This window comes from Mus caroli, unplaced genomic scaffold, assembly GCF_978045245.1.
Source record: "Mus caroli unplaced genomic scaffold, Mus_caroli_1 scaffold_7, whole genome shotgun sequence".
NCBI classification, from domain to species: Eukaryota; Metazoa; Chordata; class Mammalia; order Rodentia; family Muridae; genus Mus; species Mus caroli.
In genome coordinates this window covers 57069441-57086162 of record NW_028227262.1, presented here as the reverse complement: position 1 = coordinate 57086162, position 16722 = coordinate 57069441, and the positions used below count along the sequence as shown (strand labels likewise).

The following is a 16722-nucleotide window of genomic DNA, read 5'->3' as shown; positions in this document are numbered from 1 at the left end:
GGAGTCCCTAGAGAGGCTTCATCCCCTCGATTGAAGAGGCAAGTCTACGTCCCAGGGTGTTGTTCTCTGGGGTGCTTGTCCTTTAGGGTGCTAGGTACTCCTGCTTGCCTGTGGATACCAATGTCCTGCTCCCTGGAGGCCTCCACAGTGAGAAAATGCTTATTTATCATGTTTACTCTGACTATAAAAGTCATGTTTTCAACACAGAGATAAGGGAAAACGGCACCCTTTTCTTTTCCCACCACACAGAGGTGACCACAGTATAATGGAGTGGTGTGTGCATTCACACATGTGTCCGTAAGCTGATCCTGGTGGAACATGTCTGTCATCCTACCACAGGGAGGCTGAGGCATGGAGGTCTTTCTAGCCCAGGCTCTATTTAGCTTAGGAATTTATTATATGTAAGTACACTGTAGCTGTCCTCAGACACTCCAGAAGAGAGAGCCAGATCTCCTTAAGGATGGTTGTGAGCCACCATGTGGTTGCTGGGATTTGAACTCCTGACCTTCGGAAGAGCAGTCGGGTGCTCTTACCCACTAAGCCATCTCACCAGCCCTAGCTTAGGAATTTAAGGCCAGTTAGGGCTGCAGAATAAGACCCTGCGTTGTTTGGTTATTTAGGGTTTTTTTTTTGTTGTTGTTGTTTAAAAAAAAAAAAAAATATCTGAAGGCAGGCCATGGTGGCAGAGGCAGGCAGATCTCTCTGAGTTTGAGGCCAGCCTGGTCTATAGAGACCAGAGAAACCCTATCTAGAAAAACCAACACCAAGCCAAACCAAAAGATAAAAGATCTGGAATCTTGCTGTGTTGTCTGGGCTGGACTGAAACTCACTTGCTCTAGCCCTTCCTCTGCCTCAGCCTCCTGAGGTGCTGGGACCACCATTAACTAGCTAACGTGTGGAAGCTGGAAAAACATTTTTTTAAAGAATACTCCAGGCAGTAGGGAGGGAGGGGGAGCCCCAGGAGGTACATTTCCTGCCTTTTTCCTTGGCTAGACCCTAAGTGTTCTGGGGGCTTCCTCTGTCTTTCTCTAAAGCCTCCTCCCTGCCACGTGGCTCCTTGTTGGTGCTGGACTTCCATTCCAGCTTATCTTAAACAGACTGCCTCCACCTCCCCACCCTACCCCTCTGGCTCCCAGACCCCCAGTCTCTATTCCCATCTTGGAAGCAGTCACTCACTCAGATTTATGATTTATAGCTTGCCTGCCTTGGGGAATTTTCTTTAATCTCTAACAAAACTGTCCTCTTTGAATTTAAACAAACAAAAAAATAACAAACAAAAAAAGTGATCCCGGCGTGGTGACACATGTCTATGATCCCAGACTTTGGAGCCTGAGGCAGGAGGATAACTATAAAGTGGAAGCTGGTCTGGGCTACATAGAGAGTTCCAGGGCTCTTGAGGAAAGCATTTATTTAATCCCCAAGTGAGAACTTGTTTTTAGTTACGCTCGCCAATAAAACACTCCACAGTGAACAATGCCCTGCTTCTATTTTTTTTATTGCAATAAACTATATATAAAATGTGTAATTAATTGATTGTCACTCTTGGGAGGGGGCTGGGTGCTAGGAATGGAACGGGGCGTCAGCAGGCTGGGCACGTGATCCACTCTGAGACTTACCTGAGCCCCACTGTAGACACTCTGCCTTCAGGGCTCAGTAGGGGTGATAGTGCCCCCCACCCCCACCCCCACCCCAGGAGCCAGCTCTGGGCTTTCTGTCTGATGCCCTGACCATACCTGCACATGGCCATATCTTACACCTTGATGCAATGTACAAGTCTTCCCCTTCCCCACATGGGGATGGGACCCAGGGTGCGTGCTCGCCTCAGATTCTGCTACTTAGATGCACTGCTACACTGGGCTACCCATTTTAAAGATGTACAGACTCCCAGTGTTGAATCTCTGGTTCTCTAGAGAACATACTCTTTGACATCTGTGACAGCTTTGGGGTACTAGGAAGAAGTGGCAGCCCTGCTCTAGGGACACTTCTGCCTTTGGGGCCTCAGAGAAAAAAATTAAAACATCACACCTAGACCTGTCCTTACCCAGCCCTTCTCATTGGGAGAAGACTAGAAAATCCCAGAAAAATGAAACCAAAAACCCATCAACACTGGGAAATTAAAACCAAACTCTACCCTCTAGTGACCCCTAATCCAGTCTTACCACATATGGCCATTGTCAAAATGTGCATGAAGTCATGCATTGCAGCCTTCTGGGAGGGTCAGGAAAGAAAAACCAAAAGTTTTTGGTATAGTGACAGGCATATAGTTTGCTCAATAAACAGTAGCTGTCATTGCTACACCTTCCTGCTGCTGGTATGATTGGGTTCTACTGTTTCGGGTAAGCCAGGACACACAGGCAGAGCTCTAGATTTCACAATGCTTTCTGCATTTGTCACTCCCATAGTCATCTAAGATAGCTCTTACTGCCCCATACCACTGGTGAGAAAACTGAGGCCCCAGAAGGCAGTGATGATCTCTGGCTCTTGTTTTCCATGCTGGGACATGGGCTTCCTCACAAATGCCAGGGCTGGCCGGCAGGTCATCTATCCTGGCCATATTTGTGGCCAGAAAGCTTGGGCCTCTATGACGGTGCCCCAGGTAAAGCTTCTTAGTCTTGGTGCTTGATTCCAGCAGGGCTCAAACAGGAATTCTGTCAAGAACAAGGTCTCTTCAGGAACAAACAATCTCTTGGAGATCAGAGATGCTCTCCACTCTTGAGAGAAGTTTGTGGATGGTATTTCTACTTGTTCACCTATTTATTATCAGCCTGGTCTGCAGAGGGAGCTGGCTTCAGACACCCCTGCAGGAGATCCTCTATGGCGTCTTTACCAGTTTTCCACCAATTTGCAGAGGGGCCTTAGGCAGCTGCTCTACCTCTCTGGGCTTCTTTTCCCCATGAAAACAGAGGAGGTGGGTCACATGTTTCCAGATAGGCTTTTGGGGTCACAATGACCAGACAAAAGCCCCACCTTTACTTAGGGGCTGCATGCACTGGTACAAGGCTCCTCCCCTCTTTGTGCCAAGTGCTCCGGACTGTACACGTGTCCTGTGACATCTGTGGAACACAAGGAAACACTGATCCTGCCTAGGTCCCAGTCTCTGCTCAACCCCAGCTTGGCTTTGTGGGACACCTATGTGGGGTCACAGCTCCCAATCCCACTCTTGTTTTGGCTGGCATTCCTCTGTCCATTGTTTCCCAGGCTGAATCTTTGCCTCGAGGGTTATCCCTCAACTCTCAACCATCCCTGCACCCTCGCCCTTCATCCCTCTTTTTGTTCTTGCTGTTTTCTAATACCAGTTTTTATCTGGGGCCCTTGATCATTCCTCTTACAGAGCTTTCTCTTGTCTTGTGGGAAGAATGCCACAATTGATTAGTAATGTCTGTCAGGGAAGCAGGCTAGCAGAAGGTGGAATGCATATCATTTGTGTAATGGACACCTGAAGAGGGAAAGCCCAGAGGACTTCAAAAGGTCTCCATAGCCAGCAGGAAAGAGGCTTCATGGGGATGGAAAGAAGAGAAGGAGGGACCTGGGGAAGGAGGATGGGTAGACACCTTGATTTTCACACCAGGCAGCCTGAGTATTCAAACTCTCATATTATACTATGCTTTGTGTTTTGTGCTGAGGTGTGGATGACACAGGGATCCTTTGGGACACTGGATAGGGTTGCCAGGTAAAATACAGGGCACTGACTCCGTGAGAATTCACATGTATCACTCTGTAAGCCACTCCGTGAGTCCTTTGCAAGAATGTGAGTCCTTTGCAAGAATGGCAAGTGGTTTTAATTCAGCCCCTGATTTTGGTAGTTTGTTGTTGTTGTTGTTGTTGCTGTTTGGTTTTTCAAGACAGGGTTTCTCTGAATAGCCCTGGCTGTCCTGGAACTCACTCTGTAGACCAGGTTGGCCTCGAACTCAGAAATCCACCTGCCTCTGACTCCTAAGTGTTGGGATTAAAGGCGTGCACCATCACTGCCCAGCTGAGTTTGGTAACTTTAAAAGCATGTGCCTCTTATTAATGCATCTGTCAAATCATGGTCACAGGACATAGCTGGGGGTAGCAGGGAGGTTGCCGCATGTAATAAACCAGACATTCAGGGACATTTGTCATCCTAAAAGAGTCAGAACCAGTGTGGCCTTCTTTCTTGGCTTTTGAAATAGGGTCCCACTGTGTTGCTTTGGTTGACTTGGGAACTTACAGTGATCCTCCTGCCTCATCTTCCTGACTGCTGGTATTATAGTTATGAGCCACCACACGCAGCTCTTAGAGAGTGGCCTTTTCCAGGCTGACTGATGCCTGGGTCCTGTGGACAAGGAGAGATGTCACCTCAGCTTCTGACCTGATCTGCTTGGGGCAGGATCTTGACTTTCCCTTAGCCTTTGTCCTTTCCAGGCTTTGAGAAAGTTTACCCTTTTATGTTTCTAGCTTTGCCATCCCCGGGAAAGACCAGGGCTGGCAAGAGTGCTTGGTAGTAGGGGAAGTTTGGGGGAAACTCTCTGAAGCATATGAAAAGTGAGAATCGAAAGTCTGGTCATCAGCCATCAAAAGCTGTGGACTTTTGCTGCTGTGGGCGTGTTTGTTTGCTCTCCCAGCTCCTGGGAGGTGGTGCAGAGCTTACAGCTACCCTCAGCTTCACAGTGAAATGGAAGCCAGCCTCAGCTACACGAGACTGTCTCAAGAAACAAATGTAGTCACCTTCTCAGTGTTTCAGTCCCTCCTGTGTCCCAGGGATTCAGAGGTGAGTGACAGACAACCCCCCCACCCACCCTCCAGCCTGGAGATTCCCAGGGCCATGGGAGTCTGAAGCTATCTTGCTAAGTGTGCCTGTGCACATGTGCTAGGAATGGAAACCAGGGCTTGCCCACAGCCAGGCAAACACTCCAGCACTGAGCCTCATCCCTGTAGGGATGCTCTGGACACTCACATCATTTCTGGAGGTCTTAAGCAACAGGTGGGCAAAAACCCGGAAGAGCATTACCCAGAGAGGAAGCAGTGTGTCTAAACGCTTGGCGTGGCCGAGAGTGAAAGTGATGATCGACTTTCAGGAAGCCAAGTCTTAGCCTGGCCTTTCTTCTCCGAGGGGGCGGGGAAGGGGAGTGGAGAAGAGACTCTCACCTGGAGACCTCAGAGCCGCATGTTATGTCTGGGCGTTGATCTTGATCCACTTAGGGGAACCAGACCCCTGGGGACCAACCAGTGGCCATATTCTGTAGCTCCAAGTAGGGGCTATAAGGTTTGGGCGATGGGCATCTGTGAGGGAAAGGGCACAGCTGGTCTCTCACCCCAACACAGTGGCTGGAGGTTCTGGGAGAAATGCTAAGTCTCACCTAGTCAGACATTCCACAGGGCTTGGGGGTTGGCCATAGAGAACCAATTTGCTAGAGCTCCTGTTTTACACGTTATGGAGAACCAGAAGATCTGGTGTTATCCCCGAGGGACACACCACCAGCTCTGGCTTTGTTTCTTCCTTTGGTGGAGTTGAGAGGGGCCTGGTCAGGGTCAGTGTTTGTTTGAAAAGCTCATGAAATAAAAGCTGGTTGATCTTCCGGGGGTGGGGGTGGGGTGGGGCAGAGGGTGTGTTACGTCTCCTGGAGCAAATCTGATCCTGTGCTGCAGCCCTTCCTCCAGCCTTACCTTGTGTAATTTGAGATGGTCCATTTAGTAGATGGTGCTACTGAGGCCCTCTGGGAGAAGCCAGGGTCCTGAGGTCAGCAGTGACCCATTAAAATTCCAATCAAAATCTAGGTGAAGCAGCAGAGGAGGCCAGTAGATTTAGGGACCAGATTCTCAGAAGGAGGTGTCTTCCGCTATGGATTTAAGAGAATAAGACTGCAGAAGCCAGGGGAGGGACCCTCCTTTCCAGTCACCAGTCACATGACACCAGTATTAATGTAGAACTCGGCCACGGGGTGGGGGTGGGGGGAGGTCAGAAGGAACTCCTTGACCAAATAAATAGAAGAGTCAATTAAAAAGGATGGAGTTAGGGGCTATTTATAGCGGTGGCCTGAATCACAGGTATCCTTGCCCCACGGAGGAAAAGGAGACCTTTTTTTGGGTGGCCCAGGCTGTATACATGATAACTAAGCTGATTAAGCTTTGGGTTTCAGAGGGTGGGACACTGGAGTCTGAGTGATGAGCCCTTGAGAGTGACAGCTCAGGAAAGGTGAGGGGCGGGAGCGCTGCTGGGGCAGGCAGTGGGTGGGGAGGAGCTGTCAGCCTGTAGAAATGGCTTGCACTGGGATAGACCCTGGAGTTGGCTGTCTCCACCAATGATAGTCACTGGAGAGTATCCGTTCCCTGGACTTTGGCCTCCTGGTTGAACTTAATGGGTGGAAAAAAAAAGCCCTTTCTCTTAGCTGGAGGGGTTGGCATTTAGCAATTACAGCTGGTCTCCCTGACGCTCACCTGAAAAACACTTAGCAAGGCCCTTGTGGCATGTCTGTTGCTGCTGTCACTGCCATCTGCCACATAGCTGCCCCGCCACGTGGCTGCATCCGGCCTGTGAAGGCAATTATGGTTTGGGTTAGATTGGAGATGAGGGCTCTTAATTTGGTGGGGGAGGGTTTATTTTGGAGAGTGTTCCCTCTACCTTTTGCCACTGTCAGTACCCTCCCGTGCCAAGTTGAAGGGGTTAGGACTTTGTGGTGTTAAAGGTGATAACCTGGAAACAGTCCTGAGCTCAGCAGTTAGGGATCCAAGACTCCAGAGTGTGTTTCTTCTGCTTGTGTAAACCTTGGTCAAGCGGCTTAACCTCTTGAGCCTTGGTTGGGCATCTACAAAGTGGGGCAATGGCTCTCATCTCGCTAGCTGGTGAGGGTTGGGTAGCGAAAGACAGCTGGGCATCCTGGCATGTATTGGCTGAGCAGGTGGGTGTCTCTTGGTGTGCATATGACATTTCCAGAGTGCTTTTGTTCCTGCAGGCTAAGATGCTCTGACGTCTCATTACCTTTGGACTAATTAGGAGATAAGTGAGCGGCGGCAATCACTGGAGAAGGATTTAAGGGAAGAAGGGAAATATTTAGCCTGATTAAAAACAACTGCTATTAGGTGGAATTATATAAAGCACCCAGAGCTGTGTGGCCACATGTCAGCTGCAGTTATTATTTCAACCATAGGAAAACAGTTGGAATTAGAGGAACAAAGGGTTGCTATGACTACGGCAAACCCAGGTCTTTCTCAGTGCACCTGGGGCAGACCCAGCCCCCGCCTGGTACAGAAAGCAATCTGAGGCTACCCGAGAAGGTTCAGGATTACAGCTGGGGAACCAGAGCCTCATCGCTGGGAGATGGGTGTAGGCTGGGCAGGGAGGGCTTCCCTGAGGAGGTAGCATTGAAGATGGAGGAGGGCCAGAAATATATCAGGTGCCTGGGAGTATATCCCTCTGTGAATTGTCAGGGCCGCCATGGTGATTAGAGGTTGGAGGAGGTCTCCCTTTCTGGCTTTAGCTCCACTAAGAGACATCATATTTCTCTTGTGTGCGCACTCTCTCCTCTCTCTCTCTCTTTCCCCTTTCTCCCTCTTCCCCCTCTCTCCCCCTCTACTCCCTCTCTTTGTCTCTCCCTCTCCCTCCCCTCTCTTTCCATCTCTCCTTTGCCCACTCTCTGTCTCCCTGTCTGTCTCTGTCTCTCTCAGTGTTGTGCTGAGGACAGCTGGAACCAGAGGCTATGCACATACTAGGCAAAGCTCTGCTACTAGTTAAGCCCCTGATGGAGATTATTTTTTACGGTTTATTGAATGTGTGCATACACACACACACACATATGTATATAGTATGTGCACCACATGGATGCAGTGCCTATAGAGGCCAGAAGAGGGCACTGGTTCCCCTGGACCTGGAGTTCCAGATGGTTGGGAGCCACCACACTCTAGAACAGAAAGTGATCTAAACTATCAGACTATAAACTCTATAAGCTCTAAACTATCAGGCTCTAAACTCTTCAGCCCATGGAGATTTTTTTTTTTTTTTGGTTTTTCGAGACAGGGTTTCTCTTTATAGCCCTGGCTATCCTGGAACTCACTTTGTAGACCAGGCTGGCCTCGAACTCAGAAATCTGCCTGCCTCTGCCTCCCGAGTGCTGGGATTAAAGGCGTGCACCACCACGCTCGGCTATTTTTTTTTAAAAAAATGGCAAAGTTATTTTTCACCATGATGTAAAAAAGAAAACATTTTAATAGCAAAACATTACGAATGGGCTGGGGTGCATCTCAGTGGCCAAGTACCTAGCATTTGAAGCCCTGGGCTACCATCCCCAGCACAGCAGGGGGGGAAAAGGACTGTGATGCTAGAAGGCAGGGGATTCTGCCACCCCCCACCCCCACCCCCCAGTACCAGCTGGTGAAGGCTTTGTCCCCGATGGACACTGGCCATCAGCCTACACAGCCATGGGGCAAAAGTCCTCTGGAAGACAAGAGTCAGAAGCAGTGATCACTACTGTCCTCAGCACCCCCCACCCCCCCATACACACAAAGGGCAGCTCCTTGAGAATGACTGATGTAGGAGAGGAGGGAGGGGCCAGGGAGGGGCAGTAGAGGAGGTGGGGTGACATTCCATGTTTGAGTCCCAGTGGTTCTTGGGATCTAAATGGACACTCAGCAGGGCTATGCCCAAGTCCTGACTGCCAGAGGTTTAGGGAGAATGTCAGTCACTTTTGTCATTGTCTTGTCAGCTGGGGCTCTGAAGACCCTGCAGTGCCAGGGCTCACCTAACCCCAACAGTGCTATTAAACAGGGCTGTTCTCTAGAGACTGCATTGTGAGTTCTCTCTCTCTCTCTCTCTCCATGTGTTTTGCCTGTGTGTGTGTGTGTGAGGAACAGCGAGGCATTATAGCTCCAAGTTGTGGGGTTCCCCAGTCAGCTGATTCAAACCTCGCTCCAGTGAGAGACAGTCTGGCCTCAGCAGTGGAGACTGAGGCCTTCAAGGCCTCCTTACTGTTGGCATCCCATGGCAGGTATTTCTCTGGTTGGGAATATTCTGTTTTCACCCCTTTCTCACAAATCCCAGATTGTCCCTGTGGCATGGTGCTATAAGAGGCTAGCCTGCAAAGTGAGTTCCAGGACAGCCAGGGCTACACAGAGAAACCCTGTCTCTCTGAAAAAGCCAACAAAACAAAACCAAAAAGGGGCTAAGCTGGCTAATTTGTGCCCCTCCCAGGATACCAGATGAGGCGGACCTTCTGTATCCAAGGCTGCCCACTGCAGTTGGGTGTGGCAGGGACACTTTATGTTTGGATCAGACAGGCAGACCTCAGAAGTCACCCCACCAGCCCTCGCCTTTGTCTCTTAAACTCCTCCCAGTTAAGTGTGTTGGCCTTGTCTAGAATTGGAAGCTTACCAGGTTACCTGGGACCAGGGCCTGATTTTCCCTAAGCCTGATTCTCTCTTTGTAAAATAAAAGGAGGAGTGGGTGTGGCAAGGAGCAGCCTTTGAAGGCCTCTGAAAGGCCTCTACCTTTGCTAGGCCCCCAGTGTATGCAGGCTGGCACTTAATGCACTGCATCAGCCAACCAACGGCTCTTCCACTGGTCAGTTTTGTTTGACATTTTATCCAGTGCCTCCCAGGTCCCAGCCCTGCCCTTCCCTGCATCTCTTGATTCTAAGACTCCTGGGAAGCAGATGTAACGGGTGAGATTTCCGGGCTCCACCTTAAAGATTTGAGTCAATAGGTCCAGATGGGTCTAGGTACTCACACTCTAGATTTGTCTCTGGGTTCTACAGACTATCAGGCCAAGAGCTGGCTGGCTGGAAGTGATAGAAGCAGATGGAGCTCTCTGAGTTCAAGGCCAGCCTGGTTTATATGATGAGTTCTGGGCCTGCTAGGACTACACAATGAGACCGTGTGTCAAAACAAAACAAAACAAAAAGAAAGAAAAGAAAAAGAAGCTGAGGTTTCTCAAACTGATCTTGAAACTTTGCCCAAACTTTCCCAGTTCTGAACCAGAGCGCAGCCCCTAGCGAATAGAAGGTTTGATGAGGCAGGGTCAGTGGCAGGATCTGAGATGCGTAAGAAGGCTTCCAGTCCAGGTAGAATACCTTTATCATGGGTGTTCCAAGCGCACAGGGCTGGAAAGGGGAAGTGCCAGGAGAAAGCGGCGGTCCTGGGTCGCAAAAAGGGGTCCCCACCCACCCAGGACCGGACAGAAAGGGCCGGTGATGCTTAGGTTCAGAGAGAGCTCTGCAGGAAGCTGGGCCCCATTGCTAGTTCTTGAGCCAGGGTTGACCTGGCTGCCAGGCAGAGTCTGCTAGAAGTGAGTTGGTGGGGACCACACCTCCAAGGAGTTTGCAGCAGTCCATGTGTCTGCATCCTGTGATGCTCACCTAAGTGGTGGGTCATGTGGAGGCAGTGCTGGGCCTCCGTTGGGCATCCCAAGAGCTTACCTGGGCTCACGGTGGAGAGACAGATGTGGGGGTTGCTCTGGGAGATGCCCTGTGCCTGGGGAAGACACAGCTGACTGTGTCAACCTCCCGATACTCCCCACATGGATTTTAACACTGAGTTTTTCTTCTAGCCAAGCAGTAGCTGGTGTTAGGCACCATCTTGTAGCCCTGGAAGCCGCTACCACCGCCACCCGCTGCACCAACGTCCGTCAGCCTGACAGAGTTAGATATGACTCCCGTGCACCCAGGTTTGCCATAGGAGTTTATTCTCTGCCTCTGGTGCCTACTGTATCCACAGGGTGGGAGTGTTAGGAGTGTCCCCACTTCCCCACCTCCCTCCAGCTCCCTCTCTGGAGCACGTCTCCTGTGGCCATCCGTGTCCGCCATCCATGTCTGTGATAGAGTGTGGTAGGGCTGTGGTCTTGGTTTCCTCCCCCACAGAGTGGGATTGCATCTGAATGCACTTCTGTGGCCCTACCATGCAGCTTCCAAGGGAAGTCCCTGGTCCTTGAGAAACCTTTGGGGAAAGACCACAGCACGTTCACCACAGAATCATCCAGAGAGTGAGCTACTCAGGGAATGCATTGTGTGATAGAAATGGAAGCGAAGATTTGGGGCTCTCCAAAACAACAAAAAAGACTGTTCATCTTCTTGGGGAAGTTGTGCTGTGGCCGGGAACAGGTTCCAGGTCATCCTTCCTCTCTTTCAAGCATATTCTAGGTGTCTGTCTGTCTGTCTGTGCTTTGCCCTGTGGCTCTGCAGCGAATGCCTGCCCTGAGCATCTGCAGGCCCCTCAACACTCTTTGATGTGTTTACTGTGATTGGCGTCTGGAAGCAGCTAGGACTCTCAGTGGGAGGGGCCAGTGATAGACTGCTGAGCCCAGGCTGGTGGTGTGGTGAGAGAGGCCATAAGGCCATTGCCCCAGAGGCTGGCTGTCACAGCCTGGTGAGGGTTCTGTTCATTACTCTTGGATGGACTAGTGTTCCTCATCACTTGGTTCCTCTGGAACCAAGGTGTGGGGTGTGAGACAGCACCCTTTGGAGGTCTTCTGGGGGGAGCAGTGAGGAAGCAGGCACAGTGTCTCCTTTGTTCAGAACAGAGGATGGATCTGGGTAGAGGATGCCATGCTTTTAGGTCCACAGTCTGATTGATTGATTGATTGGGCCTTGGTGTGAGTGAGGAAGGACGTCCTTCCTGTGGGGGAGAAAGAAGCATTAAAAGAGGAACACTGCAGGGAAGGGTGCATTTAAAATATCACCCAGACATTGTACCCACTGCATAGAGGGTAAGGCTGAGGCCCAGGGGCAGTGACTCGCCTGAGGTCACAGAGCAGAGTACGCTGCCTGCTCTCCATGAAGCCAGGGCTTCAGACAGCACCAATGATAACATTAGGGGCCTGGCAGTGTGGAGGGGTCACAAGGTGGCTTGGCTAATTCTTGGGACTTCTCTTGCATTTCTGCAGAGAGAGGAAGACAAAAAGGCTCTGCTTCCCTTTCATACACAGGTGCAGTGCAGCCTTGGGTTTCTGTAGCTTGCAAAGGGGGAAGTTTGTGGACATGGTAGACGCCTCCAGGAGTAGTCCCGGCCTCCACAGCGCCTGCCCCAGGACCCTGTGGCCCTGGTGCTGGGGAAGTGACACTGCTGGAAGTGAATGACAGCCCTGTGGCCCGGGTGAGTCAGTGCCAGGAGCCCGGGGCCCTGCTGACTCACCCTCCCCTGGCTCCTCAGCTGAGGGGGAGGGGAGAAAGGGGAGGGGCTGAGCTGCCCCTTTGGAGCCTAGAGCTTGTCCACCTAGGCACTAAAGGCGACAGGTGGCTGGCCAGGTCAGGAGCTGGGCGAGGCGTCTCTGAAGCTTTGTGTACACAGTCTCCAGTTGCACACACCCCAGCCCTGCTTCTAAGACAGGCCCTGAGCACCCTGGAGACACCAGGGTGCAGTCATGTCTCCTTTCTTCCTTCTTCTCCCTCCCCATCAGTCCCCCCCTCTTTTCTTCCCTCCTTCTTCCACTCTCCTCCTCCTCTGCCTCTCCCCTCCTTCTTGCCCTCCTTTCCTTCTTCTCTCCCCTCCCCCTCTCCTTCCTGCCTAGCTTTGTTACTACAAGCTGGAGGTCTGCGGAATAACAGTTGGTGGCCAGGCCTTACTCCCCCAACCCCCAGCCTCGGCTCTGGGCGTCCAGCTCAGAGGGGAGGGATCTTTTATGTACCTCCTCTTCTTACCTTGGAAGCCCCTCCTGTCTTTCCTATGAACTTCCCACAATTTTTGCTTTCCCACTGTCTCTGATCCTAGGGAACAATAGGATGACCCCATAACCAGACCAAACAAGTAGATGACAGGCAAGTGACAGATGGGGCTTTGTTTCACACAGCCACCTCCTGCCACCCGGGAGAACTGCTCCTCTGAGCCAGGCCTGGAGTCACGTTTTTGTAGAAGGGTGGCCCTGTGCTTTGGCTTCACCTCTGGAGTCTGGTGCTAGCCCCGTGCTGACAAACACTGTCTTCCCTATATCATCAGTGGTGGGCCTTAGGAAGGTCAGCTACCCATTGGTCCTTTGCACACAAAGCAGCTGCCAGACACCCATCCCCAGAGTATCTCTGCTCAGTGGGGCAGAGTGTAGCTCCAGGGTGTTGGGGTAAAATGACCAGAAGGTCACATAACACCCCAAGTAGGCCCTTCAGACTCACTTCTTTCTGAGCTGGAAGGAGGGCTAGCCAGGGACTCAGGGATAGCTAGGGCTTGTAGATGAAAGGGTTTTCACCCCTTAGTGGAATGGTGGGGCACTCAGGATAAAAAACCTAAGTTTAAACCTAGCCTGGAGGTCCTGCGCCCACAGGTTCTGGAAGCCTCCGGCCACCTGTTTAGTTGCCAGTTTAGTTGCTAGTTTAGTTGTCTTTTAAGTCCAAGTTATTTGTTTTTGGTTTTTTGTTTGTTTGTTTTTGTTTTTGGCTTTTCGAGACAGGGTTTCTCTGTGTAGCCCTGGCTGTCCTGGAACTCACTCTGTAGACCAGGCTGGCCTCGAACTCAGAAATCCACCTGCCTCTGCCTCCCAAGTGCTGGGATTAAAGGCGTGTGCCACAACTGCCCGGCCCTTGTTTGTATTTTTGAGACAGGGTCTCACTATGTAGCTCTGTCTGGACTGGAACTTGCTATGTAGACCAGCCTTGCTTGCCTCAAACTCACAGAGATCCACCTCCTCTGCCTCCAGAGTGCTGAAATTAAAGGGGCATACTACTATGCCTGGAGATATCTGTATCTATCTGTCTGTCTATCTATCTATCTATCTATCTATCTATCTATCTATCTATCTATCTATCTATCTATCTATCTCCGGTATTCTTCACTGCCGAATCACCCCTTCAGATCCTAGTATGACTGTCTTTGTGTATTCTTTCCCCTCCCCTCAGAACTCTATTCCCCCAAGATCTTCTAGATAGGTCTCAGCTTGATGGCAGTGTGGTGGAAAGCATGTATCATCTGGATATAGATTCCAGCTGTGTGCGTCGCTGTAAACAGAACCCATATCGCTGATCTTCTCAGCCCCATAAGCTGGTAAAAGGTATTATTCAATTTTGCAGGCTCCATCTGGAGGTTCTCTGGTGTCCTGGGGGACCCCAGTGTCCTGGATTCTGGGTATAAATCCTTAGAATTTGGGGCAAGAGTGTCCCTGCTCTGAGCCTCAGGCTTCAGAGGGTGGGGCTGCAGCTGGCTCAGGAGTGGGATGCAGAGTCCCAGGTAGACAGGCACCCCGCCCGGAGATGGAAAGTTGAGATAATGCAAGTTCACTTTCACTCAGATGAGAGCAATGCTGCTCATTGTTTTGTGCTCTGCTTCTGGCTAGTGAAATTGCCAGCTTCCTGGTTGACCTCATGGGGACAAGCCCTTGTGGCTCAAGCCAATGAGCCAAGTATATATATCCTGACAAGCCTCGCCCTGCCTTCACTGGGGTTATGATGACTGCGCTGGGCCTTGGCCTGATTGAAGTGGACCTCGAGGGACCCAGACTGAGTCACACATACACACACACACACACACACACACACACACACACACACATACACACATACCCTTTTTCTATGTGTTTAGAGGACAATGTGCTAGAGAAGTTGGGAAATAAACCAGTGCAGTCCAGATCTCTCTCTCGCTCTCTCTCTCTTTCTCTTTGGTTTTTCGAGACAGGGTTTTTCTGTGTAGCCCTGGCTGTCCTGGAACTCACTCTGTAGACCAGGCTGGCCTCGAACTGCCTCTGCCTCCCAAGTGCTGGGATTAAAGGCATGCCCCACCACCACCTGGCACTCCAGATCTCTTAAGACACCTCAGAGGATATGGTCTCGGGGGATCCCAGTCCCAGAGGCGCCTTTGGTGTTGGGAGCCTAGAGGTGTCCATTTTCCCTGCTCCTCTTTTCTGCCTTTGCCTGCCAGATGCCTGGAGATGGTTCAGTTGTCACACTTGACTTAGCCTCGTTGCACAAATAGATAACCAAAAGATGAAGGCCATTTTATGATTCAATTAAATGATTAAATCTGTTAAAGGTGTGTGTACTTAAACAAAAAAACAAAGGCTTTAAAAAATTAATTTCTCCTCATTTATTTATTTATTTTTTTAGCCAGTCTCATGTAGCCCAGGCTAACGTGAATCTTACTATGTAGCTGAGGATGACCTTGAACTCCTGATCCTGATGTTTCCTCCTAAAAGCAGAGATTACCTGGCTCTTATGTTCCCTTTACAGAAGCATTTACGCTGCTTAAAGGGCAGAGCTGCATTGTTAACTCGGCTCACTGGATTCACACTTCTTAGGGCCAAGAATGGAACTTGAGCAGAACAGCATACCCTTGGCAGACCATTCTAGTAGATCCCAGCCCTCCTACTCAGACATTACTAATGGATCCCAGCCCTCCTGCTCTTTGCACCTGGATGTATTTATTAGTCTGTAGAGACTGTAACAACCAACCCTTTCTGATCTGTGAGATGTTCTTGCTGACAGAAGCAGGCCCCTATGCACACTGGTGTTTTATCTGTGCCCACAACACAGTCCCATGACCCCTGGTCCAGCCTGTCATGTCATGTGGCCCTTCACTTCCCTGTTCGTCCTTGAGTTTGGTTCCCTAATCTGTCAGCTGGTCCCGTGGCTTGTCTTTTTTTTTTTTTTTAATTATATTTATTGAGTGTGTATGTGTTTGTGTGTGCACGGATCACACTGGCTGTGTGAAGGTTAGAGGACAACCTTTTGGAGTCAGGTCAATCCCATCATGTGGGTTTTAGGAATTGTGGTGAAGCATGTTTGCCCATGGAGCCATCTCATCAGCCTCTGGCTGACCTCTTCCTTCTTCTCTTCCTCTTATTCCTCTTCCTCCTTTTCCTCCTCCTCTCCTCTTCTTTATTCAAAGAGTTTATTTAATTTTATTTTATGGGTATGGGTATTTTGTCTGCATGCATGTCTGTACCACATGCTGGCCAGAGTAGGTGTTGGATCACCTGGGGACTGGAGTTACAGGTAATGAGCTATCATGTAGGTGCCGAGACTGAACTAGCATCCTCTGGAAGAGCAGTAAATGTTCTTAACCACCGAACCATCCCTCCAGCCCTGTAGCTGACTTCTTAAAGGCACCAGGCTCTATTTTACTTGTGAAGTTGTAGAGATGACATCCATAACTGTCACAAGTGGTTGAGGTCATGGCTTTGGAGGTTTGGATGGACCTAGGAGCTATTCACAGCTCGGGTAGGCATCGTGTGGCCATGACCAAGTGATGATACCAAGCTGGTATCATCAGTAAGGTGATGAGGCAGGTTTGGAGGGAGTTAAAAGAATGCCTGGGGGACCTTTGCGTAGTGCCGAGGGAACATGTGGGCGCCATTATGTGCAGCTTTCTCTCCCTTTATAATAATAATTTTTTTTTTACACGGATGAGTGTTTTGCCTGAATGTCCCGTGTGCCTCATGCCCACTGAGGCCAGAGGAGAGCATTAGATTCCTTGGAACTGAAGTTACAGATGGTTGTGAGATACCATGTGGATGCTGGGAATCAAGCCTGGGTGCTCTTTTTTTTTTTTTTTTTTTTTTTTAAAGATTTATTTATTTATTATATGTAAGTACACTGTAGCTGTCTTCAGACACTCCAGAAGAGGGTGCCAGATCTCATTACGGATGGTTGTGAGCCACCATGTGGTTGCTGGGATTTGAACTATGGACCTTCGGAAGAGCAGTCGGGTGCTCTTACCCACTGAGCCATCTCACCAGCCCAAGCCTGGGTGCTCTTAGCCATTGAGCCATCTCTCCAGTCTCTGTATTTGTTTCCTTATTTTTGTTTTAAGACAGGGTCATGCTTTGTAGTATAAGCTACTCACCATGTAGCCCACGTT

The 16722-nt window shown here is 50.2% G+C and overlaps 1 protein-coding gene across 4 annotated transcripts in view; it reads left to right on the top strand.

Annotated features, from left to right (window-relative positions):
• Slc6a6 (solute carrier family 6 member 6) overlaps positions 1-16722 on the top strand; it is a 75662-nt gene that overhangs the window by 17668 nt on the left and 41272 nt on the right. The window contains exons 1-2 of one of the 4 annotated variants that reach the window (XM_085840285.1): positions 4624-4732; positions 10499-10615. The exons of 1 other annotated variant lie outside the window; for it this stretch is intronic. In XM_085840285.1, coding sequence (XP_085696411.1) covers positions 10597-10615 — 19 coding nt within the window. In that variant the 5' untranslated portion in view covers positions 4624-4732; positions 10499-10596. Of the gene's footprint in view, positions 1-4623; positions 4733-10498; positions 10616-16722 lie in introns of those variants that run through there. 2 more of the 4 variants (XM_085840284.1, XM_021164025.3) reach the window with 2 other exon arrangements.